This window comes from Gorilla gorilla, chromosome 14 (genome assembly GCF_029281585.2).
Source record: "Gorilla gorilla gorilla isolate KB3781 chromosome 14, NHGRI_mGorGor1-v2.1_pri, whole genome shotgun sequence".
Classification (NCBI taxonomy): Eukaryota; Metazoa; Chordata; class Mammalia; order Primates; family Hominidae; genus Gorilla; species Gorilla gorilla.
Genome location: NC_073238.2, coordinates 62,379,665 through 62,400,013, shown reverse-complemented (window position 1 = coordinate 62,400,013; position 20,349 = coordinate 62,379,665). Strand labels below are relative to the sequence as shown.

Below are 20,349 nucleotides of genomic sequence, written 5' to 3'. Positions count from 1 at the left end.
AAATCTTTATCTTTTTGGAAGTTCATTTAAAAGCCTTCATTTCTCCATATGGAAATTTCCAATATTATTTTCTTTATAACAGTTGCTCTCTTCTACCCTGGTATTAAGAAATGCAGCTCTAGAGTTTGGAAGGACCTTAGTCCAACCCTTTGCTTTTGTAGATGAGGACATAGAAGTACGGAGTCTTAAGAAACTCGTTCAAGGTCACACATTTAATTTAGCAATTTGTTTTCCACATTTTTTTTTCTTTTTCCTTGAGACGGAGTCTTGCTCTGTCGCCCAGGCTGGAGTGCAGTGGCGCGATCTTGGCTCACTGCAAGCTCCGCCTCCCGGGTTCATGCCATTCTCCTGCCTCAGCCTCCCTAGTAGCTGGGACTACAGGCGCCTGCCACCACGTCCGGCTAATTTTTTGTATTTTTAGTAAAGACGGGGTTTCACCGTGTTAGCCAGGACGGTCTCGATCTCCTGACCTCGTGATCCGCCCGCCTCGGCCTCCTAAAGTGCTGGGATTACAAGCTTGAGCCACCGCGCCCGGCCTGTTTTAAACATTTTTTTAAGTTCTCTGACCCTCCTCCAATTTCTTAGTATCTTTAGCCCAGTGTATCTTCGTTGAAAATAGATATTTCAGCATATGTCTTTAAGAATAAGGACATTCTTCCAAATAACCGCAGTGATCATACTTAGGAATTCAACATTGCTGTAACATGAATATATATAGTTTAGATTCAGATTTTTCTAGTTGTCCCCAAAGTGTTCTTTATAGACATTAGATTTTTTAAAAATTTAAACTGGGATGAGACCTTATGACATTTTCTCTGATCCAACTAACCAATTAGGTGCCACCTAGTGACTTATGTGCTAGTGACCTAGTGCTCTTATATGTATTGCAGTTGTTTATTTACATGCCTGTGAACTCTGTGGCTGGGACCCAAGTGTCTTTATTCTTTTAGTGTCCCTAGCCCACTGTCTAGTTCATAGTCATCACAAAAAATATTTGAGTGTATGACTTTTTGCCAGGCTTATGCTAGTTACTCCCCTACCCACTTATTTTTATTATTATTTTGAGGTATAATTTATGTACAGTAAGATGTACAGCTTAAGTGGATAGCTAGATTAATTTTTATGTGTGTATTCACCTGTGTAACCATCGTCTGCATCAAGATATACAATGTTACCAGCCTTCAGAAGGCTCTCATGTCCTCTCTCTTATCAATACTCCCTGACAGAAGGTAGCAACCAATTATGACTTCTGTCACCATAGGCTAATTTTGACTGGTTTTGAACGCTATAAAAATAAATCATGTAAGTATATATTCTTGTTTCTGGCTTCTTTCTCTCTACATTATGTTTGTGAGATTAATCCATCGATGTGTGAGCCATAGTACTTTTTTTCTTTTTATTTCTCTGTAGTATACTATTATATACGTATACCACAGTTTATCCGTTCTCCTGTTGATGGGCAATCAGCTAATTTCTGTTTTCTGTCTGTTATAAATAAGCCTGCTCTGGACACTCTAGACATTTTTATGTGTGCCTTTTGATAGATGTAAGGACTAATTTCTATTGATACATACCCAGGAATGGGATTTCTGAGTCAGAAGGTGGAGGTATACTAAACAGTAGTTTGAGAGGTTGCTGGTTTTTTTTCTTTTCTTTCTTTCCTTCTTTTTTTTTTTTTTTTTTTAACTTATTTATTTGTTTTTTTAGACAGGGTCTTGCTCTGTTGACCAAGCTGGAGGACAGTGGTGAAATCACAGCTCACTGCAGTCTCAAACTCCTGAGCTGAAGCGATCCTCCTGCCTCAGTCTCAGGAGTGGCTGGGATTATAGGTGTAAGCCACTGTGCCCAGCTTGGTTGCCGGCTTTTAATATTGAAGTGACACTAAATCAAGGAATTGAGCTACCTAGGTCAAATGTTACCAAGGATTTTAGCTTGCTAAATGGATCAGAAATAAGTTGCTATTATATATGATTGATTTGTAAGACTAGTAGTCCTCATAACTGTAGGGTTCTTAAGAATCAACTGAGTGACTTGTTATGAATGCAGATTTCCTTGGACCCAGTCCAGAGATTCTAATGTTGCAGTTGAGAATGGGTCTCAGGAATCTGCAGATTACAAGCACCCAGTTAATTTTGAGGCAAAAGCTCGTGAACCTACTTTAAAAAACAGATTGTTTATATGACCTCTTTAAATTTAATTCTTAGGACACTGTGTGTTTCATATGAACCATGTTTCAGTATACTGCATTCTGTATTGAGATTATGGAAATGCGTGGATAACATTTAAATGTGTGATTCCATTGACCAGTCATTGGGTGCAGGCTGACAGTGGGAAGGAGGTGTGACTTTGGGCGAGTGGGCGAGTAGGCTCCAGTAAGAGGACTTGGCTGAGAGCTGTCAGCAACCAGCACTCCCAGCAGCAGCAGCGGGGGCTATGAATGCCTTGGTCCTGAATGGGGAGTGCCAGGGAGATCTGGGCAGCATACTGCAACATCCACTACAGATGAAGCCATGGAATTTGAGTATCGAGTGTATGAAAGAGTAATGGTATCAAATCATTTTATTATTACATATCTAGTGCCAGGTGACTTGTTAGGTGTGGTGGAATGGTAGAGAGAAGAAAATTGGGAAGGATTTTTGGTTTGGTGGAAAAGATGAGATTGGTTTTAGATCCGCTGAATTTGGCATTGAGGTAGAACTGCCCTGTAGATCATTGGAGATATGATAGTAAAGCTGAAATCTAAAATAAGGAATAGAGATGATGAGGAAATAATTAAAATGACAGTGGTAACAGTGATATTTAGCTGATAGGCTAGCTTTTAGTTTTATGCTGTAATTCAGGTACTCTGAATATTGTACTTTGCTAATGTAATATAACAGTTTTGTTATAGTTATGAAGAACCAAGTAGTTAACAAGAGTGACTGCCAAATCACTGTCATATATAAATATGTCCCCAATCTTTCTAGGTTCTGGGAAGTTCTGGATTGTTTAATAACCATGGACTCCAAGTACAGCAGCAACAGCAAAGGAATCTCTCACTACATGAATACATGAGTATGGAATTATTGCAAGAAGCTGGTGTCTCCGTTCCCAAAGGATATGTGGCAAAGTCACCAGATGAAGCTTATGCAATTGCCAAAAAATTAGGTACTAAATTAAGAAAAGCTTTTGCCACCTTGACATGAGAGCTCTGAGAAGATTTGAAGTTTATTTTTGGTTTGATAACAACTTTTAGCTTTTTTTTAAAAAAATACATTTTCTTTGCTTAAAATAGAAGGTAGAACTTTATTATTATTGAAATTCTAAAATTATTATTATTATTATTATGAGCACCCATAATGCCAGTGACGTGGGAGTCACTTACATTGGCATTAGGAAGCTGAAGTCCTGTTTTTAGTTGAAATATAATTATGGGGAAGGGAATTCTACTACTACTACTCTAACTACTCTGGAGCTTAAAGGATGGCAGTTGTGATGATTCTTCAGGGAAATGGTGAAGGAAAATCTTAGCTGTTTATGTGCTTATAAGGAGAGGTCCATGCTTCCCCCTCCATTTTTTTGTCATGAAAAATATGGAACCAAAGGGGAACAAAAAGTAGAGTGCTAGAATGTAAACTCCTTGAGAGCAGAGTTTCTTTTTCTTTTCTTTTCTTTTTTTGAGACGGAGTTTCATTCTTATTGCCCAGGTTGGAGTGCAATGGTGCAATCCTGGCTCACTGCAACCTCCGCTTCCCGGGTTCAAGGGATTCTCCTGCCTCAGCTTCCCGAGTACTGGGTATTACAAGCACCACCACCATGTCCGGCTAATTTTTTTGTATTTTTAGTAGAGACGGGTTTTCACTATGTTGGCCAGGCTGGTCTCGAACTCCTGACCTCTTGATCTTCCCGCCTCGGCCTCCCAAAGTGCTGGGATTACAGGTGTGAGCCACCACGTACAGCCCGAGTTTCTTTTTCTTATTTGTTCACTGATATATCCCAAAATCTTAGAAGAATGCCTGACACTTAGGTAATCAATAAATACTAAATGAATAAATATTAAATGAATTTAATAGTTGCCCATGTTTATTAGCAGATTCCTTTATTGATAACAGAAGCCTTAATAGCTTTTGTCAATTTGAATTAATCTCTTAATCAAAAAATAATTTTTGATTTCAGAAAATAAGCTTACATTTTTAAAGATTTAGCATGAAAATAATGAGCTGATGTACTAGCTATACACTGCAGTTTCTTTTTAGCAGTATTTTAAATCCCACCAATTTTACGTAGATTAGCATAAATAATCTCTCTTCTATGTACATGTAATTAATAGGCTTTAAATATGATTTGGTGAATGCTTTGCTTTTATATTTTTTAAGAAAGATAAGGAGCATTTTCAAAGTGTTTGAAATTTTGAAAGTATTCATCTTGTGTAGTACTTATTTGTATCTAGAATGGATTTTTCTTTCAAAATTAAGGATATATACAAGTTCAGAAAACTGTCATATAAGCTATGTTTTTGAATGAGATGGCCATGATTTCCTTGACTTGGAAGCATGATTTTTCATTTATAGTTTTGTTGTTTTTATTGTTGTTAATCAGAAAGAATTATTTTAAATCAGATTACAAGCAAACTTTTTATTAAGCAAAAGCTTTGTATAAGTTCATACTGATTGTGGTGAAATGTTTGTTAATTAATGGTGACCTATAATTGGAACTTCTGCATGGTTAATGTTAATGGGACCTGATTTATATATAATTACGTCGGTAAAAATGGTTTTCCCCTTGTTTCCAGATTTTAAAATTCCAAAAAAAAATTTTTTTTAGAGATAGGGTCACTATGTTGCCCAGGCTAGTCTGAAACTCCTGGGCTCAAGTGATCCTCCTACTTAGGCCTCTGAGTAGCTGGAACTACAGGCACATGCCACTGTGTCTATTTTTTGATTATTATAATTGGTTTCTTTAGTTTTCCGTATATTTTCTCATTTAGTGAAATTCCATTGTTTTGTCAGAAAAAAAATTTGCATAGAAACTTTTTCATAAAATGAATAGGATTAATTCAGATGCCAATCTGTTTTGATTATGCCTTATAAAAACTTAATGATTCTTAGGTACAGAAGAAAGAAATAATATGTGCAGGATAAACTGTAACTATGAGTATTTCTGGCAAGTTCTCTGGGACCAGAACTCACAAGTAATAAGAAGCAGGTAGGCAGCTCTGATTTTGAGCCCCTTGGAACAGATACCTTGTTCATTTAGAAAGTGTGTTTTTTGTCAAAGAATATTGCAAATGATGATTATAGTGTGGGATGGAGACTAATAATTAACAAGGAAATTTAAATCTAGAGGAGCAGAAATGCTAGTTTTTAAAAGATAAATTTAGAAACTTCTATGAAAATATGGAGGACAATTTTGTGTTTTTTTTTTTTTTTTTTTTGAGACAGAGTCTCACTCTGTCACCCAGGCTGGAGTGCAGTGGCGTGATCTCGGCTCACTGCAACCTCCGTCTCCCAGGTTCAAGCAATTCTCCTGCCTCAGCCTCCTGAGTAGCTGGGATTAAAGGTGCCCGCCACCATGCCCAGCTAATTTTTGTATTTTTAGTAGAGACGGGGTTTCACCATGTTGGTCAGGCTGGTCTCGAACCCCTGACCTTGTGATCCACCCGCCTAGGCCTCCCAAAGTGCTGGGATTATAGGCGTGAGCCACCGCGCCCAGCCCAATTTTGTGTTTTTAGTGAGTCATTGATAACAAAAGATAACGATTATGGGATCTAGTTGCACAAGGTGTAGAATGAGGGGCCTTAGAAATACACTTGGTTTTGTTCATGTAGCTAGCAATTCCCAATGCTGATTTTTCATTACTTCAGGGTGATTTTTGTTTTTTGACTTTCTGCAAAATTCATAAAATGCTAATTTTCATTTCATAAAAACTCTTTTTTTTTGAGATGGAGTTTCGCTCTTGTTGCCCAGGCTGGAGTGCAATGGCGCCATCTCAGCTCACTGCAACCTCCGCCTCCTGGGTTCAAGCAACCTCCGCCTCCTGGGTTCAAGCAGTTCTCCTGCCTCAGCCTCCTGAGTAGCTGGGATTACAGGCATGTGCCACCACCCCGGCTAATTTTGTATTTTTAGTAGAGACAGGGTTTCTCCATGTTGGTCAGGCTGGTCTTGAACTCCCGACCTCAGGTGATCCACCTGCCTCAGCCTCCCAAAGTGCTGGGATTACAGGCCTGAGCCACCACGCCCGACCTTCATAAAAACTCTTAACTCAGCGCTTTGCTCAACAAGTGATATAATAGAACATAAATGCTTTACAGATGTGCCAAACTATTGTTTCTTCCCAGTCCTGTGGTGGCAGGAGAAGTTGAGTTAGCACGGGGTTTGGGGCCACTGAGCCTCTTTATCCAGTATTTCCTACGATGTCCATCATTTTCTGTTTGTGTGATGATGTGAAAAAAGTTGAGAGGCATTGTCCTGGAGGCAAGTTTTACCTGTTGTGAATAATTGAGGTTAGGAATGGAGGAATGGTTAGAAAGAAATCTAATTCTAATATTTTAAAAGACTATATGAGTCCCCAAAATGAAGGTTGGTGAGCTTGAAGATCATGAAGTTTCTGGAATAGATTATCAAAGGGATGGTTATTAGCACAGATAAATGTAGTAGATATTATTTGGGGTCAGTTCTGAGAGCAAATTATCTCTAACAGTTCATAGTTCAAGGAAATATGATTTTAGTAAGGATTTGGCAGAATGTTTGTTGTTTTGTTTCTGAGGCAGTGTCTTCTTCTGTCACCCAGGCTGGAGTGCAGTGGTGTGATCATGGCTCATTGCAGCTTCAACCTCCTGGGCTCAAGCCACTTCTTCCGTCTCAGCCTGCTGAGTAGCTGGGACTATAGGTGTGCTCCACCATGCATGGCTAATTTTTGTATTTTTTCTTGAGATGGGGTTTCACCATGTTGCCCAGGCTGGTCTCAAACTCTGGGGCTCAAGCCATCCACCCACCCTTGGCTTCCCAAAGTGCTGGGACTACAGGCGTGAGCCACTGCGCCTGGGCACAGATTTGGCAGAATTTTTATAATTTCCCTATTGACTATAGAAAGATAGTTTGGCTTCTAGTATATTTAACGTGGAATCCCTATCTGGTTGAATAGATACATGTAAAGGGTGCTGATTAATGAATGTCAGCCTGGAGGGAGATTTCTAATGGCATATAATAGGACTTTACCTTCTTTCTTTCTTTTAAATATTTATTAGTTAGATACCTGTATACAAGGAATGCTTAAAATGTTTGTGAGTGACTAAAGGTAGGTGGGATAGTGATTGTGTTTTAGAGAGACAGTCTTGGGATCCAAAAAAGATCTTGTCTGACTAGAGCAGTGCCAAATGTAATAAGACTGCAGGTTCTATGAGGGCAGGAGAGGTCTCACTCACTGTTGTATCTACAATGCTAGCACAGTGTCTGGTATGTAGATGAACCTGTTGAGTGAATTAATGGAATTGAATAAAATGTTTGTTTCGACCAGTTGTCCTCAGATTTCTCTTCTAATCTTTCTTCTTTTCTTGATAGTTGATGAGACTGTATTTAATGAAAAAAATTTTTTTTTTTTTTTCGCTTTCGTTGTGAAGGGCTTTTTTTTTTTAGAAGAAACTTTCGAAGAATCATCTTTTGCCCTTAAAGACTTTATATGCCTAAAGAAAGGAAATTGACACTTTGCGGGGAAGAGAAGAACCTTCTGTCTTGCAAAGTGTTTTTGAAAAAATAGAGCTTCATTACTCTTACTTAATAGGTCAGTGTGTTAAGTTCCCAGTTTAATGAATAGGAATGATTGAATTTAGCTCAGTAAAGCACAGTGTAACTATGACCGTTTTTTACATTACATTTGCACTGTTTGCATTGTAGTTCTCTTCTTCGGATATAAACAAATATTTTTTCTTTGGATATAAACAAATATTTAAAGTGCTGGAAAATCAGGACTGGACAGGTAAACAGAAACAGGTGGAATAAATAGTGGCTGCTCCCTTCTGTTTGGGCACAAACTCTCTAATTTGCCACGGTTCAGAGACTACCTGTAGTATTCTCAATAAGAATGTTATTGTTGGTTTTAAGGAAATTTCTAAGTTGTTTCTATTCGTTACCTAATATTAGTTGTGATACATTTGTGAATAGTAGAGACAGGGTAATTGAAAAGGGTTTGTCTTATCTAAACAAGATACTTTTTCTAATCAGCTCTAGTTGTAGTACTGTGCAGCCAGTTTTTCCCATTGGGAGTTTTTGTAAGAGCAGTGAAAAATCTAGATTTATAAGAATTCTGTTCATATTTTTAAATGTTCCTTTTTTTCAACATTCAGCAAAATATTATGTGCTAGGAACTCTCCCAGACGCTTGTTAACATCTATGAATACAACAAAGATTCTGCCCTCCTGGGCCTCTTTTCTGATGGGGAAGCAAAACAACAAATGATATATGTAAGAGAATTACATATGTACGAAGATGATGAATTCTATGGCGGAAAGAAGTGTAGTAGGTAAGGGGGATTGGTCACAGGTGGGCAGGTTAGTAGGGTAAGCTTCATGGGCAACATGAGATTTAAAGAGAAACTTGAAGGATCGGGGGCTTTTCCCACATGGACACCTGGTGGAGAGTATTCTAGGCAGAGGGTGCATTAGAGCCAAGTCCTGAAGGCAGGAACATGCCCAGGAATAGTGAGGGGATTAGTGCAGTTGGAACAGAGTGAGCAACAAGGAGGGCCTAGGAGATAAAAAGGGTAGAGGGTATTATAGGGTATAGAGGGTATTATAAGGTCTTCTAGGCCATTGTAAGCACTTTGGCATTTAACTGAGTGAGACTGGCATTCAGTGCAAGGTTTGAAGTAGAGGAATGGTGTGCCTGCTTTGGCTGCTGCCTTGAGAATATTCTGTGGGGGACAAAGGTCATATAGTTAAGAGATAGTGGTGGTTGGGATCAGAGTCTAAACTGCAGGTGATGAGGAATGGTGAAGATTCTGGATAAATTTGAAGATAGAACCAGTATGATTTCCTGGCTGAATGGAAGTGGGGTTTGAGAAAGACAAATTTTTTAAACACTCTCTTGGCTGACTACGCATAGGGTCATCATCTGGTTTAAATAGCATGTATTAGTGGTGAAGGCTTACATCAGTAATTTTCTAAATGTTCTTTTAAAATAATTGTTAATGTGTAAACTTTAGGTGTTTTTGTTTGGTTTCAAACTCCATTTCCTACCTCATTGATTTGGTTGGTTCATCTGATTAGGTGGGAGCTTCCTCTCATTCTGCTTGATAAATGCATCGTGGAGTGACATCCTAGTTGTAGAGGACTCTACTTCAGTCTGTTCAAATCCATGTTTACGGAGTAGTTGTTATATCCCAGAGACTTCCTTGTGCTTGGGATATAATGAATACAATGAGACCTTTAGCCCTGATCTCAAAGGTTAATTATTTTGCCATAATGTATAGTTGGTGCCACCCTGCCAGTATGGGCAAAATGCTATGAGAGGCAAAATAAGGAGGCTCTGAAATTCTGCCTGTCTGGTACACAGAGAATGCCTTTCTAAGAGGTATTACTCTTTTTTTTTAACTGATACATAATATTTTTGTGGTACATGTTATATTTTGTTACATGCATAGAGTGTGTAATGATCAATTCAGGGCATTTAGGATACCCATCACCCAGAGCATTTACTCTTTTGAGACAGCCTTGCTCTGTCCTCCAGGCTGGAGTGCAGTGGCACAATCTTGGCCCATTGCAACCTCCGCCTCCCGGATTCAAGTGATTCTTGTGCCTCAACCTCCCAAGTAGCTGGGATTACAGACATGTACCACCATGCCTGGCTAATTTTTGTATTTTTAATAGAGATGAGATTTCACCATGTTGGCTAGTCTGGTCTCGAACTCCTGGCCTCATGTGACCCGCCTGCTTCAGCCTCTCAAAGGGCTGGGACTACAGGAGTGAGCCACCGCACCCGGCCCATTTACTCTTGATCGTGAATGATGAGTACTATCTAGGCTAAACAGCCAGTTTGCTGGTTTTCCACAGCAAATTAGAAAGGAGAGGAAAAGGGATAAATAGTAATCAGTCTACCTGTTAAAGAAGAAAAATTCAGTCCATTTATTTAAAAATATGCATAAGCTTTGCAAGCATAGAATTCTGAAATCTTTTGATACAGATACCTTAATAACTCCTGATAGTACTACTCATGCAGTACTGCTCAATAATGTATTTTAATAGAACTTTCTCTTAGTGGGACAGTATAAATCAGTATCAATACTGGTAATGGTAATATCCCCCAAATCATGACATATTCCTGCTATAGCGTATATAACTCAAATGTTCTCAGGACAGCAAGTTTACATGTGAATAGAGAGGGAGGGAAGTGTTAGGAAGACATGAAATTCAATTTTGTACTTTTGATACTTTCCAAAGTTCTAGATGACAGTTTCCAAAGTGTCAAGGAATGGTTAAATTATTTTCAGTTTACTTTAAGAAATGGTTTAATGTGGCCAGGTGCGGTGGCTCATGCCTGTAATCCCAGCACTGGCTCACGCCTATAATCCCAGCACTTTGGGAGGCCGAGGCGGGCAGATCATGAGGTCAGGAGATCGAGACCATCCTGGCTAACATGGTGAAACCCCGTGTCTACTAAAAATACAAAAAAAATTAGCCAGCCATGGTGGCGGGCGCCTGTAGTCCCAGCTACTCGGGAGGCTGAGGCAGGATAATGGCGTGAACCTGGGAGGCGGAGCTTACAGTGAGCCGAGATCGCGCCACTGCACTCCAGCCTGGGCGACAGAGAGAGACTCTGTTTCAAAAAAAAAAAAAGAAATGGTTTAATGTAAGTGATGAATTTTGAAAATTGTGGGTCTTAGACAGTGATTATTTTAGTGTTCTAATCTAGAAAATCTACATAAATAGAATGCCTCATTTTTGGACATTGTGAATAAATTAGGCTTGATTTAATAACACCTGTCAATATGTATGTTAAAATACTATGTCTGGCATGCTGCTCCATGCTTCATATTTAATAGAAGTGTTTTTCTTCTAGGTTCAAAAGATGTTGTGATAAAGGCACAGGTTTTAGCTGGTGGTAGAGGAAAAGGAACATTTGAAAGTGGCCTCAAAGGAGGAGTGAAGATAGTTTTCTCGTAAGTCATATTTTTTAAGGAAAAATCATCCTTGTTAAAGACTGATTAAAGATTACTTATTGAATTGATGAAAATACTGAAATTTAAATATTAGATGAGATAAAATTTTGGCTATTATGTGGATTTGCTTTTTCTCAACTGGAGGAAAGAAAAATTTGAGTTCTTTTTCTTATTTTAGTCCAGAAGAAGCAAAAGCTGTTTCTTCACAAATGATTGGGAAAAAATTGTTTACCAAGCAAACGGGAGAAAAGGGCAGAATATGCAATCAAGTATTGGTCTGTGAGCGAAAATATCCCAGGAGAGAATACTACTTTGCAATAACAATGGAAAGGTCATTTCAAGTGAGTAATTGTAGACATGATACATACAGGATAAATTTATGACATTCAATTTCAAAAGTCCATTATTGTTTCTATTTATGTGGGAAAGATTTTAAAAGTACAAACTATAATCTGTTTGTATGTCATGAGCATGATATTTATGTCATTTAAAAAACAGCTTCTTTAATGCCATAAAATTTGATATATAATATCATGATATTAAAATTATAGGAAAAATTCTGCTGTAATAAATTTCATGGGATTCTCAAACTGTTAATTCACTAAAAGCAGCTTAAATCATCTCTGGATCATCTCCAGATTGAGAAAATTATATCTAGCATAGTAAAATATTCTAATGAAAGAGAAAGTTGCTGAACCCACTAGAAGAATGTGTATCCATTGCCTCATCTTCTGTTTTCTCAACTTCTTGGGTTTGTTTTTTTTTTTTAATAGTTTCGGGTTTGTTTCACTATATGATTCAATATTTGGTAAATTGAGGGATGACATTAAGTAGCAAACAATATGGTTTTAAGGAGTATTACATTAGCACAGCTCTCCTCTCTTTATGGAACCTAAAATGTTGAACATAAAGTTTCTGGTGAAGAGAAAATCCCTTTATAGACCTGGTGGTTGGAAGAGAGCATTGATAATCATTTTATACTAGAATTATCTGTTTTTCGAGGTTATTAGGTTTTACAAGCTGAATCTGTGTGTTAACTAGCTTGTTTTTTGAAGCAACTGGGTATATATTTGAAAGCCCCAGTACGGATTTCATGTAGAACATTAATTGTGTAGAATTTAGAGTAACAAAAATTTTAAGAGTCATGAAAATAATTTTCTTATGTAGAACAGCTTTTTAAAAAATAGCAACTTTCTGTATTGTGATTTTTCTTATTTACAATTAAATCTATTAATGTTTGAATGATATGTGTTTTGCAACTTTTAATTTTTATAAGGAAGTATTTCTAAAGATATAACACTAGATGGTAGTAAAAATCCACTCAGAATATAAAATTAAGAAGCATTGTTTTATTCTTAAGTGATATTCTATGTGATAGAATTTAGTTTGTAAGTTATTTTAAAAATCCCATGATAGTAACCTCATATATTACCCAAAATTTACATAAATTATATTTTTACACATTCACTTATTTTCACTACATTTTATTTTTCTTTTCATTGACATTATATATCAGCATCTGTCATTTTGTTAGTTATGTTTTTACTTTTTGTTATAGTAGCCAGAAACAAGGTATAAATACCTGGATGAATTGAGATAGGAGTTCTATCCATAGTAATTCATCTTTATTGTAGTAAAGGTAGGATACTGAATATGTATTATTAAAGATATGTTAAGGCATTTGGGAAAAGGATCAAATTTGAGTTCATCTTAAGAACTTGAATTTCCTGACAACTATTTAGGTCTTGTTGAGGATAAAATGTTTTTATTTTAATACTTGGTTAATAATAATACATGGTTATAATTCAGGTTAAAAATACTGTAGTACCAGTAAAACTGTTTGACCGAAGACATTATAAATTCTTTGATATTATCACATTAGACCAATGTAGAGTTGGTTGGTGTTACTTTTTGGGGTATAGCCATGTTTTTGGGAATCCCTGTGGACAGATCTTTGTTGAACAACAAAAATTAGTCACCTATTTAAACTACAAAGAGCACTTGTGATTGAGTTAATGTCCCATGCATGGGAATTAACTAATCATTAGAAATTGCTTTTGTTAAAATGGGGAAAGGATTTCCTATTTAATAAATGGTGCTGGGAGAACAGGCTAGCCATGCAGAAAATTGAAACTGAACCCCTTCCCTACACCATATACAAAAGTTAACTCAAGATGGATTAAAGACGTAAATGTAAAACTCAAAACTATAAAAACTCTAGAAGGAAATCTAGGTAATACCATTCATTCAAGACATAGGCGCGGGCAAAGATTTCATGATGAAAACGCCAAAAGCAATTGCAACAAAAGCAAAAATTGACAAATGGGATCTAATTTTGGAGCTTCTGCACAGCAAAGGAAACTATCATCATAGTGAACACACAACCTGCAGAATGGGAGTAGATTTTTGCAATCTATCCTTCCGACAAAGGTCTAATATCCAAAGTTTATGAGAAACTTAAAACAAATTTTCAAGAAAAAAAGCAAACAACCCCATTAAAAAGGGGGCAAAGTACATGAACAGACACTTCTCAAAAGAAGACACAGGCTGGGTGTGGTGGCTCACGCCTGTAATCCCAGCATTTTGGGAGGCCGAGGTGGACAAATTACCTGAGGTGAGGAGTTTGAGACCAGCATGGCCAACATGGTGAAACCCTGTCTCTACTAAAAATAAAAAAATTAGTTGGGCATGGTGGTGAGTTCCTGTAATCCCAGCTACTTGGGAGGCTGAGGCAGGAGAATGGCTTGAATCTGGGAGGTGGAGGTTGCGGTGAGCCGGGGTTGTGCTACTGCACTCCAGTCTGGGCGACAGAGTAAGAATCCGTTTCAAAAAAAAAAAAAAAAATTATACATATGGCCAACACACATGTGATTAAAAAGCTCACCACTGATCTTTAGAGAAAAGCAAATCAAAACCACAATGAGATACCATCTCATGCCACTCGGGTGGCTATCATTAAAAAGTCAAAAAACAACAGATGCTGGCAAGGTTTTGCAGAAAAAGGAATGCCTTTACAGTGTTGACGGGAGTGTAAATTAGTTCAACCATTGTGGAAGACAGTGTGGCAATTCCTCAAAGACCTAGAGGCAGAGATACTATTTGACCCAGCAATCGCACTACTGGGTATATACCCAAAAGAATATAAATCATTCTGTTATAAAGATACATGCATCGCTATGTTCACTGCAGCACTGTTCACAATAGCAAAGACATGGAATCAACCTAAACATCCACCGATGATAGACTGGATAAGAAAATGTGGTACATATACACCATGGAATACTCTGCAGCCATAAAAAAGGAATGAGATTATGTCCTTGCAGGGATATGGATGGAGTTGGAAGCCATCATCCTCAGCAAACTAATGCAGGAGCAGAAAACCAAACACCGTGTGTTTTCACTTATAAGTGGGAACTGAATGATGAGAACACATGGACACAAGGTGGGGATCAACACACACTGGGGCCTGTCGGGGTGGGGGTGGAGGGAGGGAGAGCATCAGAAAGAATAGCTAGTGAATGTTGGGCTTAATACCTGGATGATGGGATGATCTGTACAGCGCACCACCATGGCACATGTTTACCTATGTAACAAACCTACACATCCTGGACATGTACCCCTCAACTTAAAAGTTGAAGAAAAAAAAAAAAAGAATAAGCAAAGCAAAACTAGAACAAAACAGAAAACAATTACTTTTATTACTGACTTGTTTTTAGGAGATGTATCATAGGTTCTACTGGTCTTTAGTACCTTTCACATCCTGATTCCGGGAGGTAACTTCTATGGGGTTGGCGTGCCAGAAAATGAATTCAAGTACCTACTCTCTGTGTGATACCTTTGTTAAATTAGATTTCTTAACATTTGCCTAGTGCCTGTTGGGTACTTTTGGTCTGAGTCAAGTCTATTTAATAAATCCCATTTACTACTTTATTTTTCTGGTAAAACAACTGCAGTCTTCTGCAAATGAGTGGGATATTTTCCTGTGTCAATTTTTGACTTTACCTGAAATAGTTATAAAATGTGCTTAAGAATTCTAGTTTTACTTCGTATAATTTTTTTTAAATACACATCTTTATTTTTTATTTTTATTTTTAATTTTTTTGAGAGTCTTGCTCTGTCGTCCAGGCTGGAGTGCAGTGGTGCCATCTCTGCTCACTGCAACCTCCGCCTCCCAAGTTCAAGTGATTCCCCTGCCTCAGCCTCCCAAGTAGCTGGGATTACAGGTGCATGCCACGATGCCCCGCTACAGATCTTTATTATATTATATGGCTGCTTTCTCATTTAAGCCTTTTACATTTAAGCCTATTTTAAGGCAAATTTTAAAAAATACCAACAAGAGAAGAAGAATTTAGGTTAAGAAAGTGAAAAGTAGGGCTGGGCGTGGTGGCTGACACCTGTAATCCCGGCACTTTGGGAGGCTGAGGCGGGCGGATCATGAGGTCAGGAGATCGAGACCATCCTGGCTAACACAGTGAAACACTGTCTCTACTAAAAATACAAAAAAACAAAAAATTAGCCGGGCGTGGTGGGGGGCGCCTGTAGTCCCAGCTACTTGGGAGGCTGAGGCAGGAGAATGGCATGAACTCAGGAGGCGGAGCTTGCAGTGAGCCGAGATTGCACCACTGCATTCCAGCCTGGGTGACAGAGTGAGACTGTGTCAAAATAAAAAAAAAAAAAAAGTGAAAAGTAGAATTATTAATATATTTGAAATTTCAGCTACTTGCTTGAAATGAAATTGTTTTGAAAGTTTATTGCTAAGATTTAAAAGTGAAGCCAAGTCGTTTGAACATGAAATAGCTATTCATTCTACAGTGTTGACTAAATGTGGAACTATAGTCATTGTTTAACGTTTACCCATGTAAGTTGGTTTCTTTCTCATTGGTTGTGGAATTAAGACAAATAGAGACTCCACTTTCTTCTATGTATTATTATTTCCTTTTTTTTCTAACTTATAACCAATTGTTGACTTAATTTTTACTTTAGTGAGAATTTAATATTAACTTTTCTCCTCGTGTTGCCTTCTGTGGCTTTTCATTTCTTTTACCAGTTGGTATAAAAAGAGAGTAAAACTAAAATGAAAAGAGGCTGGGTGCGGTGGCTCAACACCTGTAATCCCAGCACTTTGGGAGGCCGAGGCGGGCGGATCACAAGGTCAGGAGATCGAGACCATCCTGGCTAACACGGTGAAACCCTGTCTCTACTAAAAATACAAAAAATTAGCCGGGCGTGGAGGCAGGCGCCTGTAGTCCCAGCTACTCCGGAGGCTGAGGCAGGAGAATGGCGTGAACCCGGGAGGCGGAGCTTGCAGTGAGCCGAGATCGCACCACTGCACTCCAGCCTGGGCGACAGAGTGAGACTCCGTCTTAAAAAAAAAAAAGGGAAAAGAAAACTAAACTAAAATGTTAGAATATTTTAAAGATTTGTTGGTCTGTACCTCTCCTGTTGAATAAAATTATATTTTATGGTTATCTGTAGATTTAATTTGTCTATATTCTATTTCAGTGGCATGACTAAAACTGAACCGCCTCTTCTTCAGAATTTTTTCCTGCTCTTTAGATCTTTGTAAAAGCTAATAATTATGCACTGCCTTGCTAGAGAGAAAACGAAGAATACCCTTTCATTTGAAATTTATAGAGGAACTGAAAATTAAACCATCATTTCAAACATTTCTCTTTACTTAGACTTGCTAATGTTCTCTTCTTTAGCCTCAGAAGGCTCTGAATTCTTTTACTTAAAAAAAATTTTTTTTATGTTGAAAGGAGTTCTAATACTAAGTGCCCATAGTTTAGCTAAACTTCAGAGGCTAAGAGCATAGTCCTGCACATGATTGCCCTTACTTTAGACACCAGCCTCAATTTTGGTGGTCCCCAGGTTACCCTCATTTCTGACTAGCTAGCTACAAATTTGAGGGTTAATTCCTTAGAATGACTCAGAGAGCTCAGGAAAATGTTAAACTTAGGATTACAGTTTTATTATAGCCAAAGGATATAAAAATCATAACCAGCCAACAAGGTCTGGGAGGGTTCCCAAACACGAAGTTTCCACTGTTCTCAGGAATGTTTTGTCTTGCTAGCATCTTAATGTGTGGCAGTATGCAGAATATTGCCAACCCAAAGCCCCCAAGCTTTTGGTGTTCAGAGATTTTTTTTTTAGATTGTCAGCAATATAACAAAAAATTTACCTTACCCATTTTGAGTATGCAGTATAATAGTGCATTCTCAGAAAGAAAGAAGGAAGGAAGGAAGGAGGGAGAGAGGAAGGAAGGAGAATGTTAATTTCTCTTTTGGTAAAAGGAACAGCGTAAAACAATTTGTGCACATTTTGTGCAACATCTGCAGAACAGATATCCAAATCTTTTTTTTCTTTTCTTTAATTTTTCTAGAACTTTTTTGTCTTACAAAATTAAAACTATTCATTGAACAGCTCCCTTTTCCCTCTCCCACTTCCCTCCAGCTCCTGGTAATCACCATTCTACTTTGTGTTTCTAAAAGTTTGAGTATTTTAGATACCTGAAGTAGTTGTCTTTTTGTAACTGGTTTATCTCAGCATAATGTCCTCAAGGTTTATTCATGATGTAGCGTATGACAAAGTTTCCTTATTTATGGCTGAGTACTATTCCATTTTATGTATATACTGCATTTTCTTTATCCATTCATCTTTTGATGGACATTCAGATTGCTTTCATCTCTTGGCTATTGTCAGTAATGCTACAGTGAACATAGATGTTCAAATATTTCTTTGAGATCCTGTTTTCATTTCTTTTGGATGTATACCTAGAAGTGGGATTACTGGATCGTATGGTAATTCTATTTTTAATTTTTTTGAGAAGCTTCTATAATGTTTTCCATAGCAGCTGTACCGTTTTATTTAATTAATTATTTTTTTGAGACAGAGTCTCGCTATGTCTCCCAGGCTGGAGTGCAGTAGTGCAGTCTTGGCTCACTGCAACCCCAGTCTCCCGGGATCAAGTGATTCTCCTCCCTCAGCCTCCTGAGTAGCTGGAATTACAGGCACCCACCACCACACCCTGCTAATTTTTTTATTTTTGTATTTTTTTGAGATGGAGTCTCGTTCTGTTGCCCAGGCTGGAGTGCAGTGGTGCAATCTCGGCTCACAACCTCCGCCTCCTGGGTTCAAGTGATTCTTCTGCCTCAGCTTTCTGAGTAGCTGGGACTACAAGCGTGCACCACCATGCCCGGCTAGTTTTTGTATTTTTAGTAGAGACAGGGTTTCACTATGTTGGCCAGCTGGTCTTGAACTCCTGACTTCAGGTGTTCTGCCTGCTTTGGCTTCCCAAAGTGCTGGGAATACAGGCATGAGCCCACTGCACCTAGCTGAGCCGTATCGTTTTATATTCCAACTAACAGCAGACAAAGCTTCCAATTTTTCTGCATCCTCGCCAACATTCATTTTCTGTTTTTTTGGTAGTGGCCATCCTAAAGGGTGTGAGATTATATTTCACTGTGGTTTTTATTTGCATTTCCCCCGTGATTAGTGATACTGAGTATCTTTTCATATGCTTACAGGCCATTTGCAGATCTGCTTTGGAGAAATGTCTATTTAAGTCCTTTGCCCATCTTTAAATTTTTTTGTTTGGGTTTTTTATTTTTTATTTTTTTGGTTATTGAGTTGTAAAAGATCTTACATATTCTGAATTTCAGCTTTTAACCAGATATATGGATTGCAAATATTTTCTCTCATTTTGTAGATTGGCTTTTTACTTTGTTGATTATTTCCTTTGCTGTGAAGTTTTTAAGTTTGATAGAGTTCCATTTGTCAATTTTTGCTTTTTTTCTGCCTGTGCCTTTGGTATCATGTTTAAGAAATCATTGCTAAATCCAATGTCATAAACTTTTTTCTCCCTGTTTTCTTCTATGAGTTTTATAGTTTCAGGTTTTATGTTTAGGTCTTTAATCTATTTTGAGTAAATTTTTGCATATAGTAGTATTGGTAAGGGTCTAACTTCATTCTTTTGCATGTGGATATCCAATTTTTCTAGCACCGTTTGTTGAAGAGACTGTTCTTTTTGTCCTCTTGTGTAGCTTTTGCACCATGTTGAAGATCATTTAATCATATACCTGAGGGATTATTTCTGGGTTTTCTGTTCTATTCCATTGGTCTATATGTCTGTTTTTTTATGCATTATCATGCTGTTTTGATAACTGTAACCTTGTAATATATTTTAAAAGAAGTGTGAGGCCTCTAGTTTCTTTTTTTTTCCTCAAGATTGTTTTGACTGTTCCGGGTCCTTTGAGATTATGTATGCATTTTAGTGTATTTTTCTATTTTTATAAAAAAAAGCCATTGGGATTTTGATAGAGATTACATTGAATCTGTAGATTGCTTAGGGTAGTATGCACAGTTTAACAATATTAAGTCTTCCAATCTGTGATCACAAGATGTCTTTCCATTTGTTTGTGTCTTTTTATTTTTATTTTATTTTTTATTTTTTTTTTGAGATGGAGTCTCGCTCTGTCACCCAGGCTGGAGTGCAGTGGCATGATCTCAGCTCACTGCAACCTGCATTTCCTGGGTTCACACCATTCTCCTGCCTCAGACTCCTGAGTAGCTGGAACTACAGGCTCCCGCCACCACGCCCAGCTAATTTTTGTATTTTTAGTGGAGATGGGGTTTCACCGTGTTAGCCAGGATGGTCTCAATCTCCTGACCTCATGATCTGCCCGCCTCAGCCCCCCAAAGTGCTGGGATTACAGGCGTGAGCCACCGCGCCCTGCCTGTTTGTGTCTTCTTTAATTCCCTTCAGCAGTGTTTTGTAGTTTTTGGTTCATAAGTCTTATGCCTCCTCGATTAGGCTATCCTTAAGTATTTTATTCTCTTTGATTTTAACTGGAATTATTTCCATAATTTCCTTTTCACATTGTTCAGTGTTACTGTATTAAAAGGCAACTTATTTTTGTTTGTTGATTTTGTATTCTGCAACTTTGCTGAACTGATTTATTCTAAGAGTTTTTTTTGTGTGTGTGCAGAATCTTTTGGGATTTCTACATATGACAACATCTCATCTGCATACACAGAATTTTACCTTTCCTTTTCTCTTTGGATGCTTTTTATTTTTCTTACCTGATTTCTGTGTCTAGGACAGCTAGTGCTGTGTTGAATAGAAGCGGCAAGAGTGGGCATCCTTGCTTTGTTTCTGATGTTAGAGGAAAAGCTTTCAGCTTCTCATTTTTGTGTATGATGTTGGCTGTAAGTTTTCTT

The 20,349-nt window shown here is 37.8% G+C and overlaps 1 protein-coding gene across 7 annotated transcripts in view; it reads left to right on the top strand.

Annotated features, from left to right (window-relative positions):
* SUCLA2 (succinate-CoA ligase ADP-forming subunit beta) overlaps positions 1–20,349 on the top strand; it is a 112,279-nt gene that overhangs the window by 44,159 nt on the left and 47,771 nt on the right. For 4 of the 7 annotated variants that reach the window (XM_019039649.3, XM_019039650.3, XM_055359808.2 and 1 more), the window contains exons 2-4: positions 2,967–3,147; positions 11,031–11,130; positions 11,309–11,471. In XM_019039649.3, coding sequence (XP_018895194.1) covers positions 2,967–3,147; positions 11,031–11,130; positions 11,309–11,471 — 444 coding nt within the window. Of the gene's footprint in view, positions 1–2,966; positions 3,148–5,092; positions 5,185–8,320; positions 8,497–11,030; positions 11,131–11,308; positions 11,472–20,349 lie in introns of those variants that run through there. The other 3 variants (XM_055359811.2, XM_055359810.2, XM_055359809.2) reach the window with 2 other exon arrangements.